Source organism: Pseudorasbora parva, chromosome 3, assembly GCF_024679245.1.
Source record: "Pseudorasbora parva isolate DD20220531a chromosome 3, ASM2467924v1, whole genome shotgun sequence".
NCBI lineage: Eukaryota > Metazoa > Chordata > Actinopteri > Cypriniformes > Gobionidae > Pseudorasbora > Pseudorasbora parva.
Genome location: NC_090174.1, coordinates 5066621 through 5090278, shown reverse-complemented (window position 1 = coordinate 5090278; position 23658 = coordinate 5066621). Strand labels below are relative to the sequence as shown.

Here is a 23658-nt window from a genome sequence, read left to right as displayed (position 1 = left end):
TATTAAAATGATCTTATCAGGAATGGACCATTGATACAACACAATGAATCTTCAAGCACCACCTCAGGAAATATTTTACTAAGGAGTAAAACTTGGACTCATGATTTGTTTCCACCTGCCAGTTTAAATCATGTCAGCTCACAGTTTCTTGATAAACTACACATTCGAGTTTGAATGCTGACATATCGCAGAACAATCATTAACTTTCGCCATCTTAAACTTGTCAATAAAGTATATACTTTTTTATTATATAAATATAATTCAAATATAATTCCTAAGGCCAAAAAGATTTTTAGGGATGCACAATATATCATCCACCATATCGATATCGGCCGATATACGATATATGATTTTTAAAGTTATTGTTATCGGTCTGATTAGAAAATCAAGCCGATATAAATTGTTTGAAATATGATAGGAATCAGCTCAAAAAAGGAAAATCGTTAAGTTCAACATGTGCAGCGCAAGTCTGTCATCTCGGCTACATACAATTATAAGTGTGCGTTTGGGACATTGCTTGTAATGGTGAGATTTATTTTTGTAATCAGGCCCTCAAAGATTATATAAAAATTGGATTAAGATTTATTCGCCAATATATTAGATTGTATATATTAGACTGATCGTTTATCAGCTTTCAAATATAAAGAATTATTGGTTATCATTAAATTCTTTTATATCAGTGTTTCCCAGCCAGTTATACATATTCTATATACAGAGAAAATGACACAATGATAATGACATCATAATAGAAAACATTTTATTGTTAAAAATAAATTAAAACTGGAGAGAGAGAGAGAGAGAGAGAGAGAGAGAGAGAGAGAGAGAGAGAGAGAGAGAGAGAGAGAGAGAGAGAGAGAGAATGCATGTAAACAAGGCTAGTTTCTCTGTACAACACCAGCCAAAATTGCTATCCCCCTACTCAAGAAAAAAATTTGACTGAAAGAAGAAACACAATAATCATCTATCAGAGCATTAGAGTATTGGCCAAAAGAAATGGCACTTCATACCCAGGCACTGTGGCTGGTCCCCAAAGTTTTTCTGTACGACACTTGGGAACCGCAGAGCACTAGGGAAGAGAAGTTACCCGTCAACCAAATTCAGCAACATACAGCATGACCTCCAGATTACATATGACAGCACAAATAAATAATACACATGGTTTAAAAGTACTAAAAAATGATTGGGAATGCTTATAATACAGTCGTGAAAGGCTGAATAAAATCAAAAGCCATAGTTAATACTGGCCAACTAGTTTACAATTCTTACATTTTAAAATGAATGTGTTAATCTGTGTAGTTCACCTCCTTTATCCTAATTCTGATTAACAAGTGAAATGGGTGATGCAATATGATGGGAAAATAAAAGGAAATTCAATAAGATGGACCAGCAGGACTTGTACCAGTATAAGACTTCTCCCCATAAGCCATGCGGGCTTCTCTGTAGAATACGCCAACAGGCCTAGAGGGGAAAAACCTTGACAAAAGCTTTAGTAGTGCAGCTTTTTGGGCACTTCCCAAGAGAAAGAGTCACGGCCAAAGTGGCCGTAAGCAGCGGTCTTCTGATATATTGGCTTCTTCAGCTCCAGCTCCCTAGAACACATTGGCCATGGATTATTGACTCATCAAAATAAAACTGTGCAAGATTATCATGTACTTCATGTGTGCGGTTGAACACCCAGCCAGCCAGAGAAGAGATGAAGCGTCACTTACCGTTACATGCACTAGTCACCCTGAAGAAGGAAGCCGCAGCGTGAAATAGAGAGCCAGTCTAAGAGCAAACACTATCTAACCACTCAAACCTTTCCACTTTAAGGTACAATGAATCCAGAGAGGAAACATGATGGCTCTCTTCCACAGTAGAAGCATTTGAAACGCTCTTCATGCTCACTAATGTGTGCCACACGTGGGATGTAAAGTGCATGAGAGACTCTAATGCTCTAATAGTGCAACAGGCGCATTCCGGAAGTAAAATCTCCTCATTTTCTCCATAGAGGAATTGGTTTTTACTGATGACTTATAAACCATTACAGAATACAGAAGTTGTTAACATGCTTGTGTTAAAGCCATCGGTTTGCATTAACTTACTTTTAAAAGAATCATGTTTAACAGTGAAAGACTACATTAACCATGTTACCAATTTATAGTTCTCATATGACAACCTTATTATGAACCTAAAATGAATTATTTTATTGAATTTTTGTTTTAAGAATTAGAAACAAACCAGTGAATGAAATTCTAGGTCTAATTCTAATTTCTCTGCTCCCCCTAAGGCCAAGGACTATCATTTTTGGACTATTTGCAAGTAATATTTGCATTAATTTGTATCACGTATATCATTAGTCTTGAGATTCTTCCCATTAGTGAATAAATACATAAATCTGCTGTTAACATTCAAATTCCTTTTTGGTCTGGTGGTAGAATTTTTGTAAACCATGTCGAAGGTTACAGGTTCTAATACGCACTCATATAGTTGTTTTTCTTCATTAAGTTAAAAAAAAGTTCAATGATTGCATATTAAGAGCAGGGACACGTTTGCGTGCATTTTGTTTAGTGATTTCAACGGAAAGAATAGTCTCCGAAACCGCATTTAGCGATAGATTGAGCGCCATTACATCACTGAGGCAGACCAGGCTAAGGGTGCTTTCACACCTGCCTCATTTAGTTCGGTTGAATCGTACTAGAGTTCGTTTCCTCTTTGGTGCGGTTCGTTTGGTCAGGTCTGAAAGCAGCAATCGCACTCGGGTGCGCACCAAAAGCGGACCAAACAAGCGTACCGAGACCTCCTTGAAGAGATCGTCTCGGTACGCTTTTAAACGAACTCTGGAGCGGTTTGTTTGTGGTGAGAACGTGATCCGACCTCGAACAGAACCAACTGCAAAAGTACTGATCATTTTTGGACTGAACCAGCTGCCGTAGTTAGCTGCGCTGGCATTGTGTGCATGATATTATTACCTGATAGATCGTTGGCAATATTTTCGGAAGATGGAAGCATGTCAAGAGTTAATAATTAATGCACGCCTCCGCTTGAAGTGACGAGCGATGCACGCTCCCGTCTGCAGTGCATTAGAACGTTGTTTTCATGTCGCATCCGCGCTTCATTATAGAAATGTTTTGTTTGCGTACTGTGGTAAATACACACCGTGTAGTAGATTATGGCCAGGGACAAAACCAGCCCGCAGTCGTCTCTCCGTGTTATTATAGTTTGCTGGCTTTGCCTCTTCTGTTGGAATTTTCCCACACGTAAATTCTGACCAATCGAAAAGCAGTTTAGGAAATACGCCATGGCCAATGAGTGATGTGGATGTTGTCACGTGCCTGCGTTTTGGTTCGTTTCAACTGGTTCGGACCAAAGCAATCAGTGTGGTGTGAAAAGGAACCAAAAAAGCTGAAAAATGCAACAATGTATAATTGTTTGCCCTTGGTTCGGACCAAATGAACCGAACTAGAGATGTGAAAGCACCCTAAAATGTAACTTAAAATCTTTTTGTCATCCTCAGATTACAGACTGCTGCGTAATGAAGTGCAGTGCAAGAATTTCAGATATTGGGGGGAGGGGGAATTTGTCTGTTTCTAATTATTGGGGAGGGCTTGTCACCCTCAATGTCTATGGTGGTTACGGCGCTGTTGTGAACGCCCACATGGAGAGCAAGAAAACTTTCCTCCATTGACTGCCAGTCATTTTTACCAGGTTTGTACTAAGTACTAATGTAGAGAGACAGTGGTATTAATATCTTATGGATCTGGGTGATGCACACAATATACTGTAGAGCAGATGAACCCTGAATATAATCGCAACACGCAATTTCTTGTTAAGCATATTTCCATAAAAAAACCATTACAAAGAAAATGCCTAGCCGCCATTCATATTGTGGGTTCATCTGCTCGCCTGTATATAGTATGCATCCTCAATAAGGTGTGTATGGAATTTGATATTTTGAAAAATGTACATGCCTGTGCTTTCGTTCAACAAATGTTTGCCCTCCAGGTCTCTGTGCCAGTCACATGACGAAAAACTATGAATTGAGTTGGCTTCATTGTGCTCTCAAACTTAAATATGTGTATATATAAAGTTGCATATAACGTTCATCTCACTGCTATAAAAAAAAATGAACAGAAAAAAGACTTCCGGAACCAACACCAATGAAAAAGTGGATAGGCATTAATGCACTTTATTCCAGTGGAGTTTGACTTTAGCATGTTGCGAAGCTAACAACTAAACTAAGTATACATGCAAATATTGGGTAGAAAATGGGTGATCTCTGTAATTTTACTCTGTAAGTTCATTAAGGTCTTATCTCTGACATATGCAATGCTGCCTTTCTGGCCAATAGTATTTTGTAGGACAGAATAATTTTGCTGGCAGCTTTTTGCCTTTACAACGGATCTAGGAAAGTAATGCTGTCTAAGTAGGAGCTCACTATGGTTTTAAACAGAGTCGATCATGTGTCTCAACAGAGATGTTGTGGTATAAACATTTTCAAGGGATGTCAAAAGTCGATACCAAAGTAAAATAAAACAAAACTCATCTTTCTACATTATCAGTTGTACTGACGGCTTTCAAAGAGCTGTGTGTGTGTGTGTGTATGTGTGCGCGTGCGTGCGTGCGTGCATGCGTGTTAATGGTCAAATAGACTTCTTTGTCAAAATGCCTGTCTTGACTTTTGTATAAAGTAATTTATGTAATAATCTTTTTTTGCATAATTACTTTTCACTTGCTGAATGTTAACTTCAATACTTGACTCTGTTGTTTTTTAGATGCATCAAAATATCCTGAACTGTTCACGGGGTCAATAAGACCACTCATAAGACCAGATATTGCTTTTTATTTATTACTGACTCTTTATGTACTGAAACCTCAATAATTACTTTGAATAAATTTGAATGAGTTTGCTAGAGTTATTATAAGCTATCGGATGGAGTCAGATGCAAAGACCCATAGAAGGTGAAGCACAGACAGAAGCAAAAGAAAAAGGAATGATTTGCACCCAAACCTGTTAAGCCGAAAGATGAAGAGACATAAAAGCGAGCGAGAAGAGTGCACAAAGACAGCAGCCGTTACCTCACAATGACTCCTGGACGAAGGTCAAAGTTTTTCTTGACAATTTTGAGCAGCTCCTGCTCACTCTTTTGGGATGTCCCATAGTGGAAGATGGAAATTGAAAGAGGATGGGCCACTCCAATGGCATAAGAAACCTGTATTGCGGTGAAGTCATTTTAATGCGTATATTGATGAACTTTATCAAAGAATTATACTTGCTCGCAGAACACAAAACATCTGGCCAACTGACCTGCACAAGGACACGTCTGCACAGTTTGGCCTTCACGAGAGATTTGGCCACCCAGCGGGCGGCGTACGCAGCTGAGCGGTCCACTTTGGTGTAGTCCTTTCCGGAGAAAGCTCCTCCACCATGGGCTCCCCAGCCTCCATAGGTATCGACAATAATCTTACGACCAGTCAGGCCGGCATCACCCTAAGTCCGTGGAATAGCGTTTAAAGGGTTAGTTCATCCAAAAATAAAAATTCTGTCATTAATTCCTCGACACCCGTAAGACCTCCATTCATCTTCAGACACAGATGAAGATATTTTTGTTGAAATCCGATGGCCCAGAAAGGCCTCCTTTGACACCAATGTCATTTCCTCTCTCAAGACCCTTAAAGGCACTAAAGGCGGCGTTACAAAGCCCATCTCACTACAGCGGCTCTACAATCATTTTATGAAGCGACGAGAATAGTTTCTGTGCGCAAGAAAAAAACAAAATAACGACTTATATAGTGATGGGCCAATTTCAGAACAAAGCTTCGAACCGTTATGAATCAGTGTTTTGATTCATGATTCGGATCGCCAATGTCACATGATTTCAGCAGTTTGACACGCGATCCGAAACATGAATCAATACGCTGATTCATAACGGTTCGAAGCTTTGTTTTTAAAACAGCCATCACTATAAGTCGGTATTAAAGGACAACTCCGGTGAGAAATGACCCTAGGGGTAATTAACAGATGGTTACCGAGTAGATCGTTCTCTGGGATGCGTTTTCTTGAAAATCGAATGTAAAGAGTTTATCTTAAAAACAGATTAGCTTATAACGCTTGTCTATGGGGCACAGGGTAGACACAGGGTGGTAAAATTAAATCGCTAGTTAATACCACTGTGGTGTGACAGGCAGCGGGGCGAGGGACCGCGAGAGCGGGCCGGTGATTAATGTTGACAAGTGCCAGCTGCGTGGCACACCGGTCTCGTCGTTTTATTTATTTATTTTCTCTGTTGTGTTCAGTGCTTTCTTCCGGAAACAACGGACCATATGAGATTCCAAGTCACAGTTCATCAATTAGCACAGCGCTCGTGGCTCGATGAGTCGAGACTGTTTTCCAAGATGGCGCCTGTCCGTGAACGCGTAATGCGCTGTGTTTATAAAGTGTCTTCTTATTAAACTGTTTGTACTCCTACAAAGTTCTCAATGCTTCGGTTTGCACATAGGGACCCTCATTATGCTACCGTGTTAGTGTGGGGCTATTTTGAGCCTTGTTAGTGGTATTAACTAGCGATTTAATTTCACTACTCTGTGCCCCATAGACTAGTGTTATAAGCTAATCTGTTTTTAAAGATAAAACTCTTTACATTCGATTTCCATGAAAACGCATCCCAGAGAACGATCTACTCTGTAACCATCTGTTAATTACCCCTAGGTTTATTTCTCACCGGAGTTGTCCTTTAAGGGGTTTTTTTTTGCACACAAAAACTATTCTCGCCGCTTCATAAAACTATTGTAGAGCCGCTGTAGTGAGATGGGCTTTGTAACGACGTCTTTAGTGCCTTTATGGTCTTGAGAGAGGAAATGACATTGGTGTCAAAGGAGGCCTTTCTGAGCCATCGGATTTCAACAAAAATATCTTCATCTGTGTCTGAAGATGAACGGAGGTCTTACGAGTGTCGAACAGCTATCGTATTTTTTTCATTTTTGGGTGAACTAACCCTTTAAGCTACAAGTATTACAAGTAATAAAACTTTTGGTGAAGATTTACGAGTGGAAACTACCTGAGGGCCTCCAATGACAAAGCGACCACTGGGCTGCAAATGATAGATGGTATCGTCATCCAGATACATGGAGGGGATCACGACTTTGATGACTTTATCTTTGAGCGCATCACGCATCTCATCAAGGCAGATGTCTTCGTCGTGCTGCACGGAGACTACAACAGTGTGGACCCGCACCGGCAGCATGGCGCCACGGTCCTGTCTGTACTGCACAGTAACCTGTACGTAAAGCACAGTGTCAGGAAACACACTCTACACACAAGTACTCGCATGCACTTTAAGTTATGCACAAACATAGTTTTGAGTTCTGAAATGCAATGGCCTGCTAAAAAATTCAGCATTGCTGGTCCTTAGTAAAAGGTATGTTTTGCATGCTAGGACCAGCATTGCTGGTCCTTAGTAAAAGGTATGTTTTGCATGCTAGGACCAGCATAGGATGCTTGTTGCTGGTGCCCAGAATGGAAAGCGTGAGTGCTGGTGAACATATAATTATATAATCTAAAAAACTAAAAATTGGCTAACTCTTTAGTTTATGGTTCAATTCTCACTTTTAACTAGCTGCTTATTAAAATGCATATCACTAGGAAATTGGCTTTTTATTAGCACTTATAAAGCACATATTAATGCCTTATTCTGCATTCCCTAAATCCCTTAATCACCCAATACCTAAACTTAACAACTACCACATTAACTATTAATAAGCAGTAATTAGGAGTTTATTGAGGCAAAAATCGTAGTTAATAGTGAGAATTGAACCCTAATCTAAAGTGTGACCAAATATTGTTTCAATAGATATAATCAACAACTTTAAATTAATTGTTTTTTATTTTAAATTTGATCATGCAATTCCCATTGCTTCATGTGATTGTAGTTCTTTCCCTTGCTGAAGCTGTTTATGAAGCCGTCTTGTACCATTTTTAAAGGATGTTTCGCTTCAAATTAAATGTTTAGAATTGTATGATTCCCCTCATGGCTGGTTAGTTTAACTCATGGCTTATAACACTTATTTAAAAAAAAGAAGAAAGGTTGGCACTAATGCACAGGACTCGGCAGACCTGAGTCTTGGAGTCCGGGCGGAGCCAGGGCAGGGTGCCGTTGCGGCGCAGTTCAGCCATCTTGGCGTTAAGTTTGTGGGCGAGCACAATAGTGAGTGGCATACATTCCTCCGTTTCATCAGTGGCATAACCGAACATGAGACCCTGAAAGAATAACAGCACAATACAGAAAATATTAGCATTGACATGTCATTAAAAGTTTCATAAACAGTTTTTAGACTGCACAGAATTATAGGGAGGCAAGATATATTGGCCACCACATCGGTATTGGCTGATATTATGTTCTTTTTTAATGTAATCGTTATCAGTCCAATAAGAAAATGTGGGCGATATATAAAAGCCGATAAATAATGGATTATTTCCTTCAGCTGAGACACTGTTTGCCATGAGTAGCTTGAAATACGATAGGAATCAGTTCAAAAGAAACAAACAGTTTAAGTTCAACATGTGCAGCGCAAGTTGGTCATATAGACAACATAAATTATAATGAAAACACCATAATTGTGTGTTTGGGACATGAGACATTTTTGTTTTTTTTCTAATCAGGCTCTCAAAAAGGATGTACAAATTTGGATTTAGATTTGGCAGTGGCTATTTGCAGTGTGTTTACAACTAGATTCTGTTTACACCATGTAAAAGTAGCAGTTCTTTGCAATTTAAATAGTAATCACATGCAATTTATCATTTATTTTGACAGATACATACTATTTGCACCGCAGTATTGTTGTACAATAACAGGATGCAATAATAACAGAGTGTAAATGATTATATTTATTAAAATTATTAAATGGATGCCACCTTAATGGGACAATAAAAGCCCTCCCTACCCCTAACCCCTAACCAATAAATGCTTTTATTATTAATAAACATTTCGTTAGGCACTGTATTTCCAGATTTAGAACATTTTCTTAATTTTTATTTAAAGTAAATCCTTTTCCGATGTGATTTGTGATGAGAAAAGAGAGAAGAGCGAGCTCGGCAAAAGGTGGATTCGAATCTGTGTTGATTTCGTCAAAACAATGATCCATTAGCCGTAGGCTTTACTGATTGAGGCACTGAGCGCTTTTTTAATGTTGTTTGGCACAACCAGGCAATCTTAGGCGGAGCTAGTGCGAATAACACTTGCCAACAAGCCACGCTATTTGCACTTGATGTAAGTAGACGCTCTGTTTAGGTGTATCGGCCAATATATCGGTTATCGTCTTTCAAATATAAAACATTATCTGTTATCGGCCAAAGTTTTTACATGGGAGCATCGCTACTGAATTACCTGGTCGCCAGCCCCAACATCCTCTTCATTGCGATCTATATGAACACCCTGGGCAATGTCTGGAGACTGTTGCTCCAGAGCCACCAGCACATTACAGGTCTTGTAATCAAAGCCTACGGGTTCAGAAGAGACCATATGAAACAGTTGGTTTGATGACATTTTTTAATTAGTTTGTCTATTACCTTTCAAAAGCACAATGCCGTTCAAAAGTTTGGGGTCAGTAGCATTTTTTTTTCTTTTTAAGGAATTAATGCTTTCATTAAACGGATCAAAAGTGACAATAAACACACTAATAATGCTACAAAAGTTTTCTGTTTGAAATAAATGCTTTCTATGTATAAAAGAATCCTTAAAAATAGTATGGTTTCCACAAAAATATGTAACGTTTTCAGCAATGCTAAAAATTATAAATGTTTCTTGAGCATCAAATCATCATATTAGACTGATTTCTGAAGGATCATGTGACTGAAGACCGGAGTAATGATGCTGAAAATAACAGGAACATATTACATTTTACAACATATTCACAGTAAATTATAATAATATTACACACTATTCCTTTTTTTAGTGTATTTTTGATCAAATAAATGCATGAAAACATTTTATAAAGCTTACCGTCCCCAAACTTTTGAACGGTAGTGTAAACGCAGCATTATCTATAATAAAATGCATCATCAAACCAACCCTTGGACGAGTCGTCATAGCCGATGTGTTTTATGGTGTCACGGACCACCTTTTGATAGTCCACAACAGCACGAGACGTCACCTCACCTGCCAGCAAAATCATCCCAGTCTTGGCTACAGTTTCTATAAAGAAAAAGAAAGAAGAAGGGCCATGAAACATTCACATTCAGGTCTTAAAATCTGAAAAACGCATACAAAACTCGAGCAAGTCAACATACCACAAGCCACTTTTGCATCTGGGTCTTGCTTCAGGTGAGCGTCCAGCACAGCGTCACTTATCTGGTCACATATCTTATCTGTACAATACAAACGTAACAATAATTAGTATTCTATATATTGTTCGATTTGTCTTGTTTTTTAATCAGCTGTGCCTGAGAATCAACAAGCAGGAGATACTCTAAGCTTCTACATTTTTTATTCTTGTGTACATGCATGTGAAAACGTGTGACATACAGTGTGACAGATGCAGCATACGTTCTTTAACATTTCTTTATACCGCATAAGAAACAGGAGAGAAAGAAAACTTTCCTGGTTAATTTTGATCCGTTTTGGATTTTAAAATGCATATTTTAAATGATAAGTTATACAACTGTATGTACTGCAGGTGTTTAAAAAAGCGCTTTATTGGTTTGTGTTGCAGTGTGCACTTTTTAACCCTTCTATAACCATTTTTTTTTAACTCTGAAGTTATAAAATGACTAAAAAGAAGTATCACATTTGTTGTCCATACAGTTCCCATTTGAAAAACTAGTAGACTATTTACACATTTGAAGAACTAGTAGGGTATTTAAAGAATAAATTAGGGCTTTTCGGTGTTATATAACAATACAAATGTATTTATTTGTACTGTTTTATTTTTATTTATTTTATATTTTATTATTTTTGCAATTATATTAATTAATTTAGATCTAATATTTTATATAATCAAAGATTAATGCCACTCAAATAAAATCCTACATCAAAAATTAAAACTGAAAGAAACAAAAATGAGTCCATGAAATAAAAACAAAATGGTTGCACTTTTTTGCACTTAAGTGTACCTATCTACAAAAAATACGGTGTTTTAAGGTAACTAAATGGGTTAGGGTTAGATTCAGGGTTAGTAGTTATTACTCAGTTATTGTAATTGCTGTAATAAGAATGTACAGGACTGTAACGTAAATTCCTGCCAACAAAACTAAACTTTAATTTAACGTAGCTTAAAATAACCTTTATGGGACTTTGTTATTTTGGAGATACCGATCTTCGTTCACTTTCACTGCAGAGAACTGCAAATAAAACCATATGGATAAAACGCAGAGTGGGCGGAGTCTGAGGTCGCATGCTAGAGCCCACGTGCGAGGCTGTGTCTCAATACTAGGAGAGCTCCCTACATAGACAACATGCTGAGCATCAGAGGAGGGGCTTCAGTGTCAGTTGAGGTGTGTGTGTGTGTGTGTGTGTGTGTGTGTGTGTGTGTGTGTGTGTGTGTGTGTGTGTGTGTGTGTGTGTGTGTGTGTGTGTGTGTGTGTGTGTGTGTGTGTGTGTGTGATTAGAAAATGCTGTCTAGGATGGCAGCTGGCTAGTTTTTGAGACACATCCATAGAAACAAAGTACAACCGCGTTTCCAAGTCTACAGTACATCAGAGTAAATAGATACGTGACGTTAATTTAATCTGAGCATTGAATTATATGTAAATATTTACAAACAAAAATATATTGAAATAATGCATATGCAGAACAGGTGCTGTTATGTAAAAGCTAAGTTGAATACTGTAACTTCACCCAAAGTTTAGTGTGGATATTTTACCTGGATGACCTTCTCCGACGGACTCCGATGTAAACAAGAAGCAGTCCTCCTCAATAAGAGAGTTGTGGAACCCGTTGATGTCTCCGTTCATCATTTTTAGTTTCTCTTTTGTAGTTGGCTACTATACTTGTTTGAAAAGCGCAGGGAATCTGTCACCCCTCTCAGGAACGCGGGAGTATTTATGGAACGGCCCGCCTCGCGTCATCAGGGGCCCGCGCTCTTTCGTCCTCTCAGGTGACTGGACGAAACCATGTTGGGCTGAGGGGGGTGTGGCACAAAAATCTGTGGGGCAGTATGGTAATATGTCAAGCATGATGTAAACTTGAATGGGATTGCGTTACACCCTCAACGAAGTCTATAAACACACTCTTGAGTCTTGAGCAACAAACGTTTGAAAACATTAAGGTTTTAACACAGAAACACACCAAACAATATTACACTAACATAAATTGAAGTAGCCTACCTTGGTAAATGTATCATAAATATTAAAACTCGCCTGAGCTCACACTCTTCACAACTCTTTATTTTTAGCAATTAAAGCCATTACTTGTTGTGGTTTTATTCACACTAGGCCTACTGTAATACAGTAATAGACTACTACAACAAACCCTTTTTTTTGACATAGCCTACCATATGGTAAGCTTATTTTTTGAGGACATTGGAGTATCATGTAAACAACATGGTACATTAATTGTTATGGTTCTACACACATAAACTTTGACATGTAGGCTATCATGTAATCTTATTCTTTGAAGTATAGGAGTAGCCTATCATAAGTAGCCTATATTAATATGTCAAGAATAATGTAAACTTATTTTTATCAATGAAAACAAAAACAACCATTGTACACACTTAATGTAATAGGCTACATTAATAAATCTCACCATTTTTTGGACACGTGGTATAGCATATATTTTGAGGGATATTGGAATATCATGCAGGCTAACAATGTGAAAACTCTTACACAACTCTTAGTGATAATAACAATAAAGCCTTAACAGCATTAACCATACTTGTTATGGTTTTACACACATACTAATAAACTAATAGACTACTACTTTAACAAAATGTGCAAATTACCATGTAAATGTGTATGAGTATGATATAAACAATGGTATTTGATTATGAAATCCATGTTACCTCACACTCTTGAGCAACCTGTGGTGAAAACAAACATTATAGACCATAAAGTTATCTTATACCGTATCTTATTATTTGATGTACCTTGGAGTATCATGAAAATATCATTAGCCTATATGAACTCCATTTAAACACAGTCTTGCGCAACTTGTGGTGAAAACAATGAACACTTAAAAACATGTTTAAGCATAATGTTGGCTTCAGAGAAAACTGAAATACAATTACAAGAGATAAAGTGGATGTCCTGGAGATTTGTCTGCTTTATTGGCTGTCCTGATGTGATTTGAAAAGAGAGAAATTGTATGTCTGCTTCTGACTGCAGTGCCTCTTTTGTCAACATGGCCATGGGGAGAAACTGTGCTGTCGATTTCTATACCAATTATGTCTCAGCTCTGAGAAAAGACATGTAACCAGGGGCGTTTCTAGGATTTTTATTTTAGGGGGGCTCAGCCTCCAGTGAGGGTAGGTCTGTAGAAAAAATGGTAACACTATTTAGTTTAGGGTCCAAATTGCGCTATTAACTAATAGCTTACAAACATGCATACCCAGAAGATATTGGCTGTTTATCATTACTTATAAAGCAAATATTAATACCTTACTGCATGGCCATATTGTACATGCATTAATCATACCCAATAATGTAGGCAGGTTTATAATAACCAAGATCCCAAATGTTAGGGGGTTCTAACATGGTCCCCCGAGAACATTTTGATTTCTATGATCTACATATGAGCATTTTATGATGTTCTGAAGGCCAAAAAAATTGATAATAATAGCTTGAAAACCATGTCACTGGGCAGTAAATTATTTGTCTTTCTTATGTCCACATCTCTCTTTTTCTCAGTTTTTTTCTTGCCCTGTCTCTTCATAACGCTGAGCTTTGACTGTTTTTTTTCCGTTTTCGTCAGTGAATAAAGTGAACATATGGTTTACATATTAACATACTGATATTTATGTTTCATGAATAATTTTCTTAGACACGTTAATTTACTGTTTATCAAAGTTTTAAGTTTATTAAAATCACAGTATGAACATTCATTAGGCTACTAATCTTATGCCCAGTACAAGCTGAAAAAGCTGAGTTTTTTTTTTTAATTGACTGAATGTTACAAATAGAATTATATTAATTTACAATACACATTCATTATTAAACTTATGCCTAATCTGATGAAAATGGCTTTAATATTTTCTGTCCGTTAAGGCCTACATTATGAATCACAGAAGCATATTTCCCGTTAAAAATGTCTAAAAATTAGACACAACAAGTTTATTCATATGCCTAAATATTTTTTTCTTTTGATTAACATTTCTGACTTAAAGCAGAAGCTGTCAAACATGAATGTTTAATTTAGCTGCATTTATCTTACTTGACGTCGAGTTGCTCTGCCACAGCAGTTTCTGTGTGACCATAAAGCCCGCCTACTCTGATTTGATTGGTTTTATCAAATATTTTGACATTGACGAGCGGTGACAGACCAATGACGCTCAGATTTACACACACACACACACACACACACACACACACACACACACACAAACACTGCTTCTGACGTGCGCTGCGCTCTGCTCAGAGCCGCTGCGGATTGGAGAGACAGACTAAAAAACGGGACGACGCCGAAGCCTGCCGCCAGTTTTATATGTTTTAAAGGTTAATCACATATTTTTTTAGGGGGGCTGAGGCATAAGTTTAGGGGGGCTGAAGCCCCCCTAAAAAGGGCCTAGCGACGCCTATGCATGTAACTGAAGCAAGGTTACTTGATATTGATCTAAACTGAAGCCATCTCTGAACATTAGTCTGTCACATCCTCTCTCTCATACAAATGAGCTTCATAACCACCATGTCATCACCTTTGTACCTTGAAGAAATAGTTCATCCAAAACTCAAAATGTTTTTATATGTCAGTAAGATATATTTGTGTGTGTGTGTGTGTGTGTGTGTGTGTGTGTGTGTGTGTGTGTGTGTATATATATATATATATATATATATATATATATATATATATATATATATATATATATATATATATACATATATATATATATATATATATATATATATATATATATATATATATACATATATAAATATATATATATATATATATATATATATATATATATATATATATAAATATATATATACATATATATATATATATATATATATATATATGTCTAAATCTTACATACATACATATACATACACATACATATACATATACATACATATATATACATATACATATACATATATATATACACACATAATACATAATATATTTTGAACTTTCTAGTTCTGTGTTCTAGTTTCTAGTTCTAGTTACTCAGTCTGGAGTAATGATGCTGAAAATTTAGCTTTGCATCACAGGAATAAATTGCATTTTACAAAATATATGTACATAGAAAATAGTTATTTCAAACTGAAATAATATTTCACAATTTTCCTGTCTTTCCAGTTTTTTTTTTTTTTTTCAAACAAATAAAATGCAGCTTTGGTGAGAAGAAAAGTCCCACTTTAGACATTGTTCTAACGTTAAATAACTTTGTAACTACATGTCAACTAACAGTCATTACAGTATCAGGGTACTTTTACACTACATCAATGCACTAAAAAAACAGAAAAGTTTAAGCACTAAAAACAGACAACGTAGTCAAATGATCCCCATACGGATCCACAAAAACGACTAAAAACGCTGTATTTTGCTGCCAGGCCAGTAGATGGCCATCACTTTGTATAGAAACTACGCACCTGTCAGGGTTCTGCCCTGGCAGCTCTGTCTGTTTTGTCTTTGTTTAATGTCTCTATGTTTGTGTTGTGTCTTAGTACATGGATCTGTCTCTCTTTGTGTCTGTCATGTGTTCCTCTTGTCCTACCTCCTTGTTTGCTGTTACCACGCCCCCTTGTTTAGTCTGGGCTAGTCCTCGTTTCACTAATTGTGCTCACCTGTTCCTCATGTGCTCTGGTCCCTTTATATTGTGCTACCTTCCCTCATGTCTTTGCTGGTTTGTTGTGTATGTTTTTGAGCGTTTGCTTGTGTGTACATGTCTCTAGCTCCTTGTCTAGCCTTTTCTAGTTTTAGTGTCTCCTGTTTTTCTAGCTTTGCATTTATTTTCAGTTTTTTCTTTGTTCCTGAGTTTGAGTCTAGTGTAGTTTCTGTCTTTATTTTGCTCATTTTCTCCAGGTTTTATTTTGGCATTTCTCTTTAGCCTTATTGTTTAGTTTTCTTGGTTTCGATAGCTTACATTTTTATTTTTCCTGTTTTCCACTTTTATTTCTCAGTTCAGTCTTTTTATAGAGATTGGTTTTGTTTTATTTTTCCTTGTTTTCTAGCTCCAGTTATTATTTTAGTTTTTGTTTAATTTAGTCATAGTTCTTAGTTTGTCTGTTGTTTCTTGTTGTCTTGTCTAGTGTCTTGTGTGTGTGTCCTGTGTTTTCTGTCCTAAGTTTTTCCCTGGCCGCTGTCTCCACTGCCTCTCAGCCAAGAAGGGAGCTGATTCTGTGAGACCCTCAAGCCCCTGGTTCCTGCCTGAATTGGTCCACCATTGCCCTGCCTGGTGTTGCCTCACGAGCTGTCGTCAAGTTCATTGGCTGCCTGGACTGGTCTCAGTGGTCATCCTCCCCTGCCTGTCGTCATGGTGTCTGTCCCCTGCCCTGGTGTTTGGACTGTCACTCATCCACTACCCTCTTGTGTCTTGTTGATCTGTCTTTTTAATAAACTGTCCTTTTGTTCACTCTGCATCTGGGTCCTCCATTCCTGATCCCTGACAGCACCAATAGACTGAATACACACAAACACTAAAGATATATGGTATGTTTACACACCGTTTTCAACTGAAAACGGAAAACTTTTTAAGCATATTGGCCATTCATTTACATGACAGCTGCGTTTTGAAGCCTTTATAACAAAAACGCGAATATGTGAAAACAGTGACATCATGCTCATGCATGCGTATTATGTGTTTGCAGGGTTTTTCTTGGCCTGGTATTCATAATACAGCCTTTTTAGTCATTTTCGCAGATGCGTGTTAGCAGGATAATTTTGACAACGTTGTCGTCTGTTTTTAGTAAATCGTCATGTAAAAATGTCATGTAAAAATACCCATAGAAAGACGGTATACTCCTATTACTTATAAATGGGACTGAGAAACTGCAACATGCAATATGGTGGAATTATCCCGCCTTCAAAAGTAAAAGAGCCAATCGCTGATCGGTTGAGTCATCTTGTCACTGCAGCTGCTGTTAGGAGCTCCGGTTCCCATAGAGAGTTGAGACTCATTCTTAGGACTGCACATGCGTATTGGCTCGTTTATCCTGACAAAATCTGTGTTTTAACACTATTTCTGCATAAAAAAAACATTAATAGGACAGTTTGTGTCAGATTTTATTGCTGATTTGAAATATGTCGAGTTGAGCACAGGATTCCCCCATTCAGTACTTGGTTTTGTGCCTGAAAAAGTTGCCCAGAGGCCGAATTAACAGACTTTCCTTGAAAGGGACTTTGACATGCATGTGTAACCCCTTCTGTTCAGACCGGGACTCGACCCCCGGTCTGCCGGCATGAGAGTCGGACGCTCTAACAAGGAGGCTAAAGGCTGCAACCTCTAGCGTCAGTCACTAAAGCGTCTCTTGAGGTCAGAGGAGTGAGATTTTACTCACACAGCAACTACTAGCTGGCCTCCGTTACACATGCACATGGCACATGACGTGACCATTTTTACAAATTACCCTTTTTTTGTTTAGCTACTAATACTCCAATGAGAGTTAAATGACATGAAGTTGCAAAGTTACTTAGAATGTCTAAAGTGAATCATCAAAATTAATTGTAAACAATTCTTTCAAAAACATTAAAAAAAACTCTAAATGTTGAATGGTTGAACTAGCAGTAAACAAAACAAGTTTGGCTACAGCACCTAAATGACACCCCAGGTGCGTTAGTGATCCAACACTCGGTCGATACCAAAGTGCAACGTCATTAATTGTTACATAACCCAAAAACGTATTACTGTTTAGCGGATAATAATACAGGTCATTAGCCTGACATAATCACCTTAGAGATTAAATATGGAAGCAATTAAAGCCTGCAGAATTTCATTCAAAACTACAATGAGCTCAATGCCTCACTACATTATTTTAAACAATAGTATTTAGCATTGCCGTAATGAGAAAGAGCATTCAGGCTTTATAGTCTTCATGTGAAACATAATTTTTTTTAAATTCACCCAGGTACTCGTTAATTTTACCATCTTTTTATGACAGCATGACAGTTGTCAATCACCTATCTGCTATTACTTATGAATGGGAGAAAGAGCAATGCCGAATATGGTTAATAAGCCCTGTCTTCTAAATGAAAGAGCCAATCGTTGATTAGTAAAGCCATTGTGAGAACTGCTATAGAAACAGGCAGTGTTCTGAGGCTCACGTTAAAAATTGCGCATTTGCATTAGCTTTGTCCAGGCTGAAAATAAAGCTTTTTTTTGGTCATGATTTGAGCATAGAAACCAAATTTATGAGAAAATTGTTGTCAGATTTTATTGGTGATTTTAAATATGAAATTTAATCGTAAGCTTGGGGAATAGTTTTGGATATTTTGATTCAATGTGACAGGAGCTGGATGGCCAACGAGAAAATACTTATCTCAAAGGGATAGTTCACCCAAAAATGAAAATGTGATGTTTATCTGCTTACCCCCAGGCCATCCAAGATGTAGGTGTGTTTTTTTCTTTAGTAGAACACAAATGAAGATTTTTAACTCCAAACAGTTTGTCAGTCGTATAATGCTCGTGAATGGTAACAAATTCTATGCGAGTAAATTAAAAAACATGCACAGACATATCCATATTAAACCCTGCGGCTCGTGACGACACATTGATGCCTTAAGACACTAAATGATCTGTTTGTGCTAAAAACCGAACAGTATTTATATAATTTTTTTTACCTCTAATTCATTACTATGTCCAACAGCCTTCAGCGCGCAATCACTTCCGGTGAGTGAGGTCTGTACACGTTCTGGCGTAGTTTATGCAAGCGCAGGAAGTGATAACTCGCTCGTATCTCTACGCCAGATCGTGTACCTCACTCACCGGAAGTGATCGCACGCTCAAGGCTGTTGGACAGTGGGGTATTTGAGGTAAAAAATTATATAAAAACAGTTTTTTGCACAAACTGGTCGTTTCGTGTCTTAAGACATCAATGTGTTGTTTTACTCATAGATGCATGTTACCATTCATATGCATTATACAACTTACAGACTGCAATGTTTAGAGTTCATCTTCATTTGTGTTCTACTGAAAAAACAAAGTCACCTATATATCTGCACCTTAGATACCCTGGGGGTAAGCAGATAAACATCACATTTTCATTTTTGGGTGAACTATCCCTTTAAAGGGACTTTGCCTACATTCTTACATTCTCATCATGTTATTCAGTTTCTGATGAACCAGACCGCACGTAAAGACTGAAGCAGCAAAGCCACACAACACACATTTTACTCTGAAAATCTGTTGTGTCATATTAGAGCAGCAATTCTGACTCAGATGCAATCTTAAAATCATAGTGATTCAGGTTTGAGTTCAACATGATGCATAGAAAGAAAGATTTCTAAGCCAGACTGCGTGTGTCCTTGACACGATCAGCATGAGACAGCAGTTTATAGGCACAAATCTCCAGCACAATGGCTCTGCTTAACTCCACACCTCTCAATCCGGCCAAGTATTGCATCAGAAATGGGCAATGCTGGCAAGCAAAACACACATATAACCACACGCCTGTACTGTATATACAAACGCTTCCGTGATATCTGCTGTCATGATCAGGCTGTTTTTCTTATCAATCGCCCTGTGAAATAGCGTTACATAACACCAGGGGAAGTTTTCTTTAGTTATGTTAAATGAGGTAAGCCCGGTTATTCAACACTGATGACTGACAGTTTAATTCACTCAATAGCAAGCCCTGTCTTGTGTCTTTAATAATGCAGTTTCATTCACAACATGTTCGTTACATCTTTACTATTGTAAACCATCAGACAGTTGTAGCCCTAAAACAAAGAACATTCAAATAACAAAATCTTATTACATAATGTGTAATTCAGGGCACTTTCAAACATTATTGCACAACTAATCTTTGTGATATGTGTTATCCCTCTGGTGTTGTTTTGACCAAAAATCATAATTATTATATCATTATTTTATTTTTTATTTTTTTGCTTCATTGGAATAATATGAAACTTGGTAAAGGTTTTCACTTGCTGTGTGAAAACACAAACACACACCAAAATCATTGAAATGATTTGAAAAGGTAAAATGGTCCTGAAAAAATTGTCACACTTCTGTTGTTTGAGGTAAAAAAAATGTGTGCATTGGAAACGAATGGGAGACGAATTTCATTTAAGTGGAAACGTTTAGTACTGCACCCAAATAAAATCTTACTGAAAGCTCAATTTTAGAACACAGCTTGTTTAGACTTACGGATTTTCTCACAGTTTTAGAGTACAATGTGTAAAAAAAAAAGATTTTATATAAAAATTGAAGAAGAAAAAAACCATTTTTCCAAGTTAACTTATTTAAAACTTTTTTCACTTCAGCAATAATCTGCCAGAGGAAATTTGTTATTACACTACACATTTGAATAAACCATCAAAATATGAGGAAAATATTTTATATACATTTTAAATATTTTATATATGAGGAAAGAACAAAACATTGAACTTTTGAAGTTCAATTGTTTAACTGAACAATTGAACTAATTTTACAACAACAACAAAAATACATTGAAAAACAAAACACTCACAGGAAAAAGCATACATTGACTAAAACATAAGCAGTTATTAATATTTTGATGGTTCTCTCGTTTTTGCAGCCTGACCAAAAATGACTTCGGCACAATTTGTCCTGTTTCATTGCGTTATCACAAATAAAACAATCGACTCCAAGCACAACTATAGATTTTTTTAAATAATATATGAATAAAAGGTGAAGAAGGTGTGTGTGTGTGTGTGTGTGTGTGTGTGTGTGTGTGTGTGTGTGTGTGTGTGTGTGTGTGTGTGTGTGTGTGTGTGTGTGTGTGTGTGTGTGTGTGTGTGTGTGTGTGTGTGTGTGTGTGTGTGTGTGTGTGTGTGTGTGTGTGTGTGTGTGTGTGTGTGTGTGTGTGTAAAAAAAAAAACGAATTTACATTTAAATACTGATCATTCAGATATTTCCCCATGACTCAGCTTACCCCACTCTTTTTTTTAAATCATCTTATTTTATAAATTCTGTATATGATTTCTTCTCATTTCAGCTAGAGCATCTGACATTCAAACAGCTCAATCTAACCATAAAATGTTTTTATCACGTCGTGTGTTGCGGAGGTGTGTAACTGAATGAGTACCAGGTTTGAATTCCACAATAATTGAAGCGATACTTGAGTTTGCACCAGAGAGACTTGAGTGAACTGTAAGTTGTTTTGGGGTAAAAGCTTCTGCTACATACCTCTATTCTGCGTGTTTGAAATCCAGGAGTGGCTCACCGTTGGCTCTCTCAGAAGTGGCTTCAGGTCTTCGGTAACCTCTATTTGGTTATGCAAGCTTCTTTCTACTTGAATGTGGAAAGACTAGAATTTTCAGAATTGTTTGTCATGCTTACATTTCAATAACATGTCAGAAGAATACAGTGGTATATATCGCTGATCTTGTTTGTGTGATTGCTCAAGTTAATGGAAAACTTCTTTATTTGACGTAGATAACTTACATTTGGGTTTATTTAGAGCACAAGTCAAGGGGTTTGGAACAACATGAGGCTGGGTAAATACTTCAACCAATATTGAACCTTTAATAATTTTCAACCTTTGGGTGAACTTTTCCCAGTCAGCATCAACACTGTGTCATGGCTGATGCAACACGTACGGGTTTGGAATAACATTTACCTTGCAACCAAAAATGTGTCCTAAGAAATGTTTTCGTTCACTGAACGCTGAAAATGTCCAGTTAAAAAAAAAAAAAAACATTCTTGATCATGCAAATATTAAGGGAATGTTCCATTTTATTATTTTGCAAACATGATGGGTAAGTTAAATGTTAATAATATTATTAGGTGTTTGAGTGCATAGCGCTTAAATCCTATTGTAGCTGTGTCTAATTTAACTAAAGGGTTAGTTCACCGAAAAAATGAAAATTATTTAATTAATTACTCACCCTCATGTCGTTGGACACCTGTAAGACCTTCGTTCATCTTCAGAACACAAATGAAGATATTTTTGTTGAAAGCTGAGAGAGGCTTCAGAAAGGCCTCCATTGGCATTCAGTATATTCCCACTGACCCACTCACAAGACCCATAAAGGCACTAAAGACGACACTACAAAGTCCATCTCACTACAGTGGCTGTATAATAATTTTACAATGTGTCGAAAACAGTTATTGTGCGCACAAAAATCAAATAACGATTTAATCCACAAAATTATTGATTTGAACTCTTTCAACAAAAATATCTTCATTTGTGTTCTGAAGATGAACGAAGGTCTTACGGGTGTCCAACGACATGAGGGTGAGTAATTAATTAAGTAATTTTCATTTTTGGGTGAACTAACCCTTTACATTTAGTGACTTAAAAATCACTAAACACTTGTAATCCTGTTTACCACAACTATCTATTGAGGTAATACAGCTTAAAAAAACAAACAAGCTTAAAATGTATATCTGCCGGCACCGACCCAAAGGATTGTGGGTTATCTGCAGCAGCTAAGGATACACCTCATGCACCCTCCGAATTCCTGTGAAAGAAGAGAGCGATAGAAGGTCTCATTCGGAGTGTCCTACTTACTTTCTGAAATGAGACAGCCTTGATAACGCAGGCAGCCTTCGGAATGAGACACAGCCTGTAATTGTTCGAATTTCCAAGGATCTGCATTCTCTCCAAAAATTGGTGTGGTAGACCAAACCGTTGTAAAACAAAAAACTGTTGTAGAGACTTGAAACTTTGAGGGATGGTAGTACATTCCCTGTCTACAATGTACAAAGGCTCGCCCCAATCAGCCTGATGGTGGCGCTACAGAGATCAAACATACACAATGGCTACACAATACAAATGTACACAATGGCTCTAAACTGTGTCAAATATATTGGAATCCTTGATTCAAGATGAACAGATTCATTCGTCACAGTGAAATATTCAGGTATTTTAGGAATTTTTCGAAAAACCTATATATTTGCAAACTACGTTTTTCACCTCATCAGTGCAGAAAGATTATCTGTCGTCTGATTGTCAATGAAAAACATGTGGAAAAAATATTTAAATTTCAATATACATCAGTGACGGGGCGCCAAAATAACTTAACTTCACCAAACTCAGTGGCTGCGTCCGAAACCTGCAAAATGCTGCCTTCAGAGGACACATTTCAAGGCAGGAAGGCATCGAGCCACGTCCGAATGTAATGTTTGCTTCACTTCCTGTTTCCTGAGATACCTTCATCTGATTGATTTTTAAAGGCAGCACACGTGTCCTTCGCTGCCTTTGATATCCCACAATCCTGTGCTTTCCATTCAGTGACAGTTGAGCTGGGGAAAAGAGATGGCATCCAGAAGTTGCGTTTGCGGGACAGTTTGTGTGTAAATGTACGTTTTTTATCAACATATTCCACTTTTGATTTCATTTCTAGCAAAAAATCACTACTGTAGTAATTAAATATGTGTTTAGTTATCACCAGAGCTCTC

General features: G+C 37.3%; 1 protein-coding gene across 1 annotated transcript; it reads right to left on the bottom strand.

Moving 5' to 3' along the window:
* Window positions 1-735: 735 nt before the first annotated feature.
* On the bottom strand, window positions 736-21658 carry mat2ab (methionine adenosyltransferase 2Ab). Its single transcript, XM_067437619.1, has 10 exons — window positions 21442-21658; window positions 11836-12117; window positions 10265-10342; window positions 10047-10169; window positions 9363-9475; window positions 8093-8236; window positions 7038-7256; window positions 5288-5470; window positions 5059-5192; window positions 736-1589 (listed from the first exon to the last, which is right to left on the bottom strand). The coding sequence occupies exons 2-10, from the start codon at window positions 11927-11929 to the stop codon at window positions 1487-1489; spliced, it is 1191 nt and encodes a 396-aa protein (XP_067293720.1). The 5' UTR covers window positions 11930-12117; window positions 21442-21658; the 3' UTR covers window positions 736-1486.
* Window positions 21659-23658: the final 2000 nt, after the last annotated feature.